This window comes from Clarias gariepinus, chromosome 28, assembly GCF_024256425.1.
Source record: "Clarias gariepinus isolate MV-2021 ecotype Netherlands chromosome 28, CGAR_prim_01v2, whole genome shotgun sequence".
Classification (NCBI taxonomy): Eukaryota; Metazoa; Chordata; class Actinopteri; order Siluriformes; family Clariidae; genus Clarias; species Clarias gariepinus.
This window is the reverse complement of record NC_071127.1, coordinates 8330950-8341569: the sequence shown is the minus strand read 5'-3', so window position 1 is coordinate 8341569 and position 10620 is coordinate 8330950. Positions and strand designations below refer to the sequence as shown.

The following is a 10620-nucleotide window of genomic DNA, read 5'->3' as shown; positions in this document are numbered from 1 at the left end:
GATGAAACGGGTACGACCCTGAGGTCGTGGAGGGGCCCATCATTTCGACGTCCGGAAAGGGCGACCAAGTCCATGCTCATCATCTTTATTAACAATGTGCATCAAGAAGGCATCCTCCGGGGCCAGAGCGCCAATAGGCAATTCTACTGCCGGGTTTTAGGGGGTCTGAGGGAGGATCTGTTGCACACGAATCTCAAAACTTTCTGATAATCCCTGGTAGTCACATATTCATGCATTTATTTATTTATTTATTTATTTATCTTTATTACCTGCCTTTTCCTACCAAGCAAGATACACCTTTTGTTTTCTTTTAATTTCCAAATAAAAATTATTCCAATTTAAATTAGTTGCCAGTTTTGTTTTATTTAAATTATCTAAAATAACAAGATTCTAAATTCTTTGAAATACAGTCATTCTAGACCAGTTATTCATAATCATAACCATAAATGTCACGACAGATCAGTTACGTCCAGTTGAATTCTTCAGTAGTTAAGTGATAATCAGATATTAACACACCAGATGTAAAAGTTACATTAACAGTAATTATATTTACAAATATTAACTAAATAAATAAACACACTCTGTTATTATAGGACTTACTGTATAAAACTTCCTACCTGTAGTGTCCAGGATGTTTTCCTCGCAATATAAAGATCCAGTGGTGTGTGTGTGTGTGTGTGTGTGAGTGTGTGTGCAGACAGAGAGAGACAGTGCGTCTCTCACAGTGTGTGTCGTGTTAATTCTCTCTCTATGAGTGTACAGTGTCGACTGTCCTCTGCTGGTCTAGTTCATATCGCATTCACTACTGCACAAAACAACAACCAAAAACAATTGTCCGACAGTTTTAGAGGGAAGAATTGTTTCCTTTAAACGTTCACATTTTTACACTGGTGAGATTTTTCAATGAGCCTTTTTATGATCTATATGGATCACATGGAACAGCAGCAAATGACTGGTTGGAATAAAGAATGAATGAAACATGGTGCGAGTGATGATCATTTTGTAAATGTATAATTATTATTATTATTATTATTATTATTATTTATATTATGTGGAGTCCCAATGACGTATTAGAATGAAAGCTTTTATATAAACTTTGCACCTGTGTCAGTGCAGCTGTTATGGAAAATAAATCAACACCTTCACACACACTGAAATATGATTTCAAATAATAATATCATATCAAATAGTTTTTATCAGTGTTTACCATCAAAGGGTATTGTTTTTTTACACAGTGGTTGCCCAGATTTTCTTTTTATTCCATCAAGAACATCTGGAAGGAAAAAAATACTTTTTAAGAAGTTTTAAGCACATCCATGACACTTTATAGAAAATCACCCGGCGGTGATAAAAGATCTGAATCCTCATAAGCACTGATCTCTTCTCATCTGACAACAACAAAATTGCCGAGTTACCATGGTGGCATCTGTGGTGCAAACTAAACAACACAGGTGTGTGTTAAAACACGGTGCGGGCCGGGCTCCTGACGTTCGCCTGGTGATGGACAGCAGTGTGTTTCTGGCAGGAGCTATAAGACGTGGCCTGGAGCCAAACAGCTGCCATGCTGCAGGTCCGGACATGGTGAAGGTATCGACTGCCATGGGATCATTATCAAATTTGTCAGCGTAAATGACATACTCTTGGTGATTTATATGTTCTTTATAATATAAAGAGCATATAATTATATGATTATATAAAGAATGAATTAATATTTCTGTTACTGCTTGGTTTAGTGTGTAAATAATAATGATATTATTATTATTGTTTTTGTTGTTGTTATGTTTTATTACTCTTTGTTTAATAATAATAATAATAATAATAACAACCCTATTATTATTATTATTATTATTATTAGTATTACTAATAATAATAATAATAATAATAATGGTAATAATAATAATAGTAATAATAATAATAATAATAATAATAATAATAATAGCAACTATTATTAGTAGTAGTATTATTAGTTTTAGTACTATTAGTTTTAGTATTATTATTATTAACAACAACAACAACAATAATCATCATAATCATATCATTATTGCTGTTTTTGTTGTTATTGTTAATTTAAAATAAAAGCACAATTTTTGTTACATAATGTAGCATGTTTCATTGATAAAAAATTTTTAAGGAAGTAAAATGCAGGAAATTAATCACATAAGAGAAAATATTATTATTTGTGATCATAAAAATGGGAGTTTACAAATGAAAACAATCAATATGTATATAAAAGAAAACAATGTAAATCGAAAAGGGAAGAAAAAGAATAAATATAAAAAATTAAATTAAATTAAATTAAAATAATTTTGAAATAATTTTCTATCCTATTATATATTTATATATAAATATATATAAATATATATATATATATATATATATATATAAATAAAAAAAAAAATAAATAAATATATATATATATATATATATATATATATATATATATATATTTCTTGACCTGTGTGGATAAGAAAAACGATGTGTGTTTTCTATTTTTTTTTTTTTGTTGTTGTTGTTGTTTTTTTCCCATGATGATCAATATTAAACGTAAAGTGTATTCATGGAGCAGATCATTACGGACACGGCTATATGAGTAATCACTTAAACATTTATTCCTCTCACTCATAAATACTATTTTTGACAAAGGTTATAAATATTATTCACTACATTTACTGTATTTCTACTTTTTGTTTATGTCCATCTAAATACGAAATGTTTTGGTTAATAGAACAACTTTTCCTCATTTAAAGAAGCGAGACAATAATTTTTAAAGTATTTCCAGTATTTAACTTACATCAATTTCAAACATCTCTTCTTTTTTATTTTGAGGGAGGTTTGATTCGTGCCATGTGGGAGCTCCTCTCCATTTCTCTCTCTCTCTGGCACGTTTAACAAATGAGCAGATTTATGGGGTTTATGAGTTAAGCGAAGCCCCGAGCCCCTGCAGCTCCTCTGTGTAAAACAGCTCCGGGAAATACAACTGCTGAAGCTGCTTTTCACCTTCACTACGCTGAACTGCTGAACTTCTAAAGATTGTGAGTTCAGCTTGCCGGAGGTGAATGCAGTGAATGCACCTAGGGCCATGTATCTGTGGAATTTATAGAGAATCGGAATCTTTATCTGTCACAAAGAGAGAGAGAGAGAGAATAATTAGCTGGAAGAGATGATAAAGAGGGAAAAGATGACAGATGGAGCAGGAGACGGCGGTGTTTGGGTCCTGACCCCGGCCCGTGGTGGAATGAGGCTTGTTCATTCTTCTCTTCAGGCCTGTAAAAAGAGGCATTACGTAAAATATATATATATATTATAAAGGACTTGAATTGGAAATCGTGTTTGTATTTCTGCTAAGTATGAGAGAGCAACAGCTTCCTAAATACTTTTAATTTACACATTTAAGACACAGATGTTAATTATAAACAAAACAATAGGTTTGCATAAGTTTTCACCCCCCCTGTACTTGCTAGAACTGTGTGCATATGAGTTTGCATGTTCTCCCCGGGCTTGGTGGGTTTCCTCCGGGTACTCCGGTTTCCTCCCACAGTCCAAAGACTTGCAGATTAGGATAATTGGCGTTCCAAAACTGGCATGTGGTGTGTAACTGAGCGTGTGAATGTTTACCCAAGTCATAAAATGGACTATACAGAGGTCTCTGAATGGATGAAAGCTATAAGATTCATGAGATATAATCCCAATTAAACCTTTATCTTTGAATGTTACCCTGTTACAGTTAGCAAAGTGTTGCATTTAAAAAAAAGCTTTTTTATACAGACTTTTTACATTTTTATTTTTTACATAATTTAGATCAAATTATCAGGAGCCCACCTACAGCTCAGGCCCAGGACATAAAACATGGCAGACGTCTTGCACACATCAGTAGAATAAATCCTCTAGCGATGATTCTTGAGAGTTTATCCCTCGAGCGAGGTAAGGTTTACAAGTTTCGGTCCTTAAGTGACATTTTAACGAGGTGACATTTTTACTGTTCCTAAGTGTGATATACAGTGGGGCAAAAAAGTATTTAGTCAGCCACCAATTGTGCAAGTTATCCCCCTTAAAAAGATGAGAGAAACCTATAATTTTAAGAATTTATTTGCAAATTATGGTGGAAAATAATCATTTAGTCAATAACAAAATTTCCTCCCAATACTTTATTATATACCCCTTCTTGGCAATGACAGGTTAACCGTTTTCTGTAAATCTTCACAAGGTTTTCACACACTGTTGCTGGTATTTTGGCCCATTCCTCCATGCAGATCTCCTCTAGAGCAGTGATGTTTTGGGGCTGTCGCTGGGCAACACGGACTTTCAACTCCCTCCAAAGATTTTCTATGGGGTTGAGAACTGGAGACTGGCTAGGCCACTCCAGGACCTTAAAATGCTTCTTATGAAGCCACTCCTCCGTTGCTCAGGCTGTGAGTTTGGGATCATTGTCATTCTGAAAGACCCTGCCACGCTTCAGCTTCAATGCCATTGCTGAAAATCTCACGATTCATGGCTCCATTGGTTCTTTCCTTTACACGGATCAGTCGTCCTGGTCCCTTTGCAGAAAAACAGAGCATGATGTTTTCACCCCCATGCTTCACAGTAGGTATGATGTTCTTTGGATGCAACTTAGCATTCTTTCTCCTCCAAACATGACAAGTTGAGTTTTTACCAAAAAGTTATTTTTCGGTTTCATCTAATTATATGACATTCTCCCAATTCTCTTCTGGATCATCCAAATGCTCTCTAGCAAACTTCACACGGGCCTCAACATGTACTGGCACTGTAGGATTTGAGTCCCTGGCGGCGCAGTGCATTACTGATGGTAGCCTTTGTTACTTTGGTCCCAGCTCTCTGCAGGTCATTCACTTTGGGATTTTTGGGGTGTGATCTTGCGTGGAGCTCCAGATCGAGGGAGATTATCAGTGTCCTTGTATTTCTTCCATTTTCTAATAATTGCTCCCACAGTTGATTTCTTCACACCAAGCTGCTTACCTATTGCAGATTCAGTCTTCAGTCCAGCCTGGTGCAGGTCTACAATTTTGTTTCTGGTGTCCTTTGACAGCTCTTTGGTCTTGGCCATAGTGGAGTTTGGAGTGTGACTGTTTGAGGTTGTGGACAGGTGTCTTTTATACTGATAACAGATGCCATTAATACAGGTAACGAGTGGAGGACAGAGGAGCCTCTTAAAGAAGAAGTTCCAGGTCTGTGAGAAACAGAAATCTTGCTTGTTTGTAGGTGACAGAGGAATTCACCAATTAATTCATTAAAAATCCTACAATGTGATTTTCTGGATTTTTTTTTTCTTATTTTTTCTCTCATAGTTGAGGTATACCTATAATGAAGATTACAGGCCTCTCTCATCTTTTTAAGTGGGAGAACCTGCACAATTGGTGGCTGATTAAATACTTTTTTGCCCCACTGTATGTGCTTTAGAGGTGAAGTGTGATGTTGGTTACAGAAGCATCACTCAGTCATACACTCATGTAATCTGGGTCATGTGACATTCTTTAAATGATTTTTGTATATTGCTGTGTCTTACTTTTTTTTTTTTCCCCCCTTAATTCTGATTGGTCAGAAGGTGTTGATTAATTTTCTGAAACATCAGGTCTGATAATAGGTTCCTGCTCCAGGGGAATTTATATTAATGCATTAGTTCTAATGTTCTAATATGTTATGGTTTCTATGGTAACAAATAACATGTATAGTGGATGCGCAAAATTGCTATAAATGCTATGCTATTAAACAGCATTCTTTCATTCTTTTTTTTTTAAACAATATATAATGTACAGAGGTTGATTTTTCCAGTAAGGGGATGGAAGGAGTCTCCAGTATCAATGCTTTGTAACAATCCAAAGTAAAGTTGTGCTTTATGTTTTATGACACATGAAAGTCTTTAGGACAGAGGAGTTTAAGTTCTCCTATTTTTTTAAGTGATATAACACGCTGATCATTTTGTCTTGTTGGTCTCCAAAGTGAGAGAAAACCACGGCATTACTAATAAAAAAAAACAAAAATAAAATTACTATAAATAGACTATAAATAGATAAAACTATAGTGTTTTGTGCCGTAATACATATAATTTGTAATTTCTGGAACAATTGCAAGGTACAGTAAGATTATATCGCTATATTTTCTGTAAAGATTTTTTTTCTTATCTTATTCCATATTTATTCCCTATTGATCTTTTTTTTTTTAAGGTCACGGGCGGTCATTTAAGCCTTTCACTGCATATCGTACTGTGTACTGTATGTGACAAATACATTTGAATTTAAATTTATTTGAAGAGGAATCAAACTGAACATTGTTAGCACTGTTGCCTTGCACCTCTAGGGTCTGGGTTCAATTCCCGCCCCTTAATTGGTGGGTTTCCTCCCACAGTACAAAGTCCTGCAGATTAAGCTAATACAAATAGCCCGTAATCTGATTGATTTTCACCCTGTCCAGGATGTGCCCCGCCTCATGCTTCAAGTCTCCTAGGATAGGCTCCAGCCCTCCCTGAATACAGGATAAAGCCGGATAGGAGAGGCTGGAGGAGGCTGTAACGGTCACTTTACTTTGTATCAGGACTGCATCACATCATCCATCACATAAAACTTCCTGTTTATTTAAGGACTTAATTTAGTCCCTAATTTTGCAAAAAAAAAATAATTTAATAAAAGTAAAACAATAAAATTCCTGAGATACTTGTAAAATATGTTTTTGTTTTGTGTGTGTCGCCATCTACAGGCAGAATTATAGTAGTGTGCTAATGTGTTTTAATACATTTTAAGTATTTTTTATTCAGGGCAATCATTCTGGACTTGATGTACATAAGTAGTCGTGCATTTATCGATAATATTAGGTCAAGCACTGAAGTCATAATCATCACAATCAGCTCGATAAAAAGTGAGTAAGGAATAAAAAAACAATAATTAAAAAAATAGCATAGTTTTGAATCATTGCATACTGTCTATTAATAATTACTTTAAATCTTTCATTAAATTCAGTAAATCTTTACAACAATCTGTATAAATCACTCTACACAAATTACTTCTAAAATCAACAAACCGGAAACTGGCTCCTCGAAAAGACTTTTTATTTCTTTAAGTAACAAAAATCGCCAGCTTTTGGCGATCAGCTGCTTTGGATTATTTACAAGGGAACGATAAGTGGGGACACGATAAACGAGGGGGGAAACACAAAACACAGAAACACACAATGCAGGGTGTTGATCTGCTTTATCGGCTTGACGACACCTCGAACGGGTAATACTGAGGGAAATCGTGAAGGACTTTTAGGGCCTCGTTATACAGCTCCAAATCTGTAAAAAAGGAAGGAAAAAAAAAAAAACAATCACAAGTCTGCATTTCTAGATCTCACAATACAGAATCAAATCGGACTTAAAAATGAGTACATTAATTGCAAAGTTTCCATGATGATACAAATATTAGAGATGGCAATCGCCAGAAACGAACTGCTACAATATCACAATGCCTAGATGAAGATTCGCTTTGCATTGCAATTTTGAATGTTTTATATATATATATCCTAAATTGATATTAGTTTTTTTTGCTTCATTTAATTTTAAATTCAATGGTAAACTCCTGTATTTGAGGTTTTTATGTTTAAACGCTTTGCTTGTATACTAATAATGTATAATAATAATTAATGTATAATGAGGAATGAGCTACATTTAATTACTCTTTCAACATGTTTTTTTTTTTTTTTTAAGGTTTAAAACATTTTTGTGTATTTTGTATCAAGTGATTTCTTTCCGCTGCCACATTTTCGCCCGACTTTACAGCTCCATGAACGAGCGGATGTACAGCTTCTCTGGAGTCGATAAAGATCTACTGCAGTAGGAAACGCGCTCACCAAATGAAATTCCTTTCTCCTCCCGGAAGACGTTGTACGCCGCAGCCATGATGGTCCCTTTATTCGAGACCATTCCGATGACTTCCACTATTCCGCTCAGCTCTTCTTCCAGCTATGAGAAGAGGTCAGGACAGGACAGTCATGTTAAATGATTACTATTAGTCTATAAAAAGCCTGTGAACTATTTAAAATATAGTCTGTACATGTATGCTGCAAAAAAGAGTCAAGTTCCTTCACAGGCATGTTTTTCTCCCCCCCTAAAAGTCAATTGCCTTGAAGCCTGCAGAAATATCTAAAATAGCTTAGCTCTTCATCTAGGGATCTATTTGTCACACGTACTGGATTGTTAAGTTCCACGGATGCGCTCTTTCCCTCTCCGTCTGTCATTGTGAATGATTTGCCACTTGGATGGACCTGTAAAGGGAGAAACAAGTACTTTTTACACTGACCTCGAAAGCTCTTTACATCATTACAGTGGTACCTGGACAAATGAACGCCCACCTTGATTAAAAAAAGTAAATAAATAAAAAATTAGCCGAGGCATGAGAAGCATTTTCGGCGCACGAGCGACCGAGCCAGTGGAATGCTTTTTGCATTTTCTGCAATATCTTGTGCAAGATTTAGTTACGTCATAGCCCCATGGGTCCCATGAATGTTATGAAGGACAGTAGCTAGAAGAAAAGAGAGACTCTTAAGGAATTTCCCCCACTGTGGGACAAATAAAGATGCACCTTGTCTCAACTTCAGTTTGTTTTGTATGCCAAGTTCCATTTTATAGTGAAAAAGAAAAGCAAGCTAGTGTTTAAAAACAAGCTCATAATATGTATTTTAAGGCAGAATAAAGATCTATAAAAAAAACTTAAGTTAAACAAAATAAATTCACTTTGATATTAGAAAGATGAGACTTCAGCAGCTTATAATATGAACAATGTAAACAATAACTACATAACTAGTCCTGTGTGTTTTTTAAAGCATCTTCTTTGAGTTATTAACATGTTTCGATATTAATTATGCTTTATTCTTGTTTTGCCTGGTTAAACACGTGATACATTAACAACATAAATAATATTCAGTCTGTGCGCGCGCGCGGCTCGTGACTTGCTTTACCTTCTGCACGCGCCCAGTGAAACACACGGGTTTGCTGACGTACTGAGAGAGCATCGACACGTTTATCCTGGTTTTCGGAGACTCGAACACACCCGACATTTTTTTTAAATAAGTTTTTTACAGTTTTAAACTTGTGTATGCTGTGAAACTTGTTCTCCGGTGCAGGAGTGAAGAAAGGAATCGCGCGAAAAATGTGTGCTGTGACGTATTTCCCTTTTCACTGCAGCGTCTGCTTCCGTTTTTGTCCGTCCTGTTTTAACTTCCGTAACAAACGAGAGACACGTTTCTGGTTCCACTATGCTGCATTCCATTCCGAAATGGGTTACTTCACAGAGTGCTCCCTACCCCCTGTGTCGTTTGCAGGGAATGTCAGTTAAGGGGAACTTCCCTTGACAAAACTCCACCTGTTCGGAACATCCTGCGTCACCAGCGCTGACGTCACTTTCCCCGTGCGTTACCATGGTAACATAAGCACCTCGGATACCTGCCGCTGCTGCTGCTGCTGTGGAAATTTCAAACGTGTATAACTTGTAAAAAATATTGATTATTATTAATAATTGATTAAAGATGTAAAGAGATTTATTTATTTATTACAGATTACTAGCCTATTTAACACTAATTATTTCTTGATTAAATAAAAATTTTAATTATTGTGTCCTTTAATTATGATGTCATCCTCGATAATAATGATAAACCTAAAACTATTTGTGAAGGGAAATCTTAATGCTTTAGCATACAAAGACATCTTGGACAATGCTATGTTTCCAACTTTGTGGCAACAGTTAACACGGGAAAGGCCCTTTTCTATTTCAAAATGACTGTGTCACAGTGCACAAAGCAAGGACTGTAAAGACAAAGGGGGGAAACTCCATGCTGAAGTACATGTATTTGGAGACAATGTCATTATAGGTTTAGCCAAATGCTTTTGTTCATATCGTGTAGTGATAGATGGATAGAGATTAAAATATTGGGACAACATGCAAACTACACACACAGACATGAGGCAGGAATCAAACCCGACGCTATAGGTGCAAGGCTGGCCTGTGTACTCCGATCCAATAGACGCTCTAGTGTAAATTTAATTTCTAAAACGGTTAGTGAGTGGGTTAGTGCGGGACCCATATAAAGGGTTTAGGACATACAGTGCATAACTGTTATGGTGGCACAGGGGGGGGGGGGGGGGGGGGGGAAGGGGGCTGTGCTATGTAGGATGATTTTATTTAGAAAGCAGCAACTCCCCCCGAAAATACTTTAGATGGGTTTTCACAGACTGGGTCACATATGGAATCCGACTCTCATCATTTCACATAAAGAAACTGAATCAAAGAACTGACCCATTCATAAAAGTCATATAACTTATACACTACCCTAAAAGTCTGATTTCTTTTATTAAATATCCATTATGATATTGAATGAAGTCACATAAAGCAGTGAATAAGTATTTGAGAAATACAGACATTATTTTAATTGATAATGTTTTTATAAAAACATTATTTTTATTTATATACATTGCTTAAACTGTGTGGACATTTACATAAAAAGCTTCCTAAATAGACTGAAAAGAAATCTAATATATTATTAAATTATATAAAACAAAAAGTGTGTATGTAAACCTATAACATATTACTAGCTAACTGCCCCGGAACCATTATCGGGTCCCTTTCAGTTTCTACACGG

General features: G+C 35.7%; 1 protein-coding gene across 1 annotated transcript; it reads right to left on the bottom strand.

Annotated features, from left to right (window-relative positions):
• Window positions 1-7040: 7040 nt before the first annotated feature.
• On the bottom strand, window positions 7041-9182 carry rpa3 (replication protein A3). The gene is made up of 4 exons (XM_053490141.1): window positions 8944-9182; window positions 8176-8250; window positions 7837-7948; window positions 7041-7282 (listed from the first exon to the last, which is right to left on the bottom strand). Exons 1-4 carry the CDS (start codon window positions 9040-9042, stop codon window positions 7200-7202), a joined length of 369 nt encoding a protein of 122 aa, XP_053346116.1. The 5' UTR covers window positions 9043-9182; the 3' UTR covers window positions 7041-7199.
• Window positions 9183-10620: the final 1438 nt, after the last annotated feature.

What these genes read in the sequence shown, in the direction of transcription:
- rpa3 (XM_053490141.1), bottom strand. Translation starts at nt 9,042, where the DNA reads ATGTCGGGTGTGTTCGAGTCTCCGAAAACCAGGATAAACGTGTCGATG. An exon ending in TCACTGGGCGCGTGCAGAAG is followed by an intron (nt 8,251 to 8,943) that starts GTAAAGCAAGTC and finishes CTCCCTTTACAG; the next exon opens with GTCCATCCAAGTGGCAAATC. An exon ending in CCGTGGAACTTAACAATCCA is followed by an intron (nt 7,949 to 8,175) that starts GTACGTGTGACA and finishes CTCTTCTCATAG; the next exon opens with CTGGAAGAAGAGCTGAGCGG.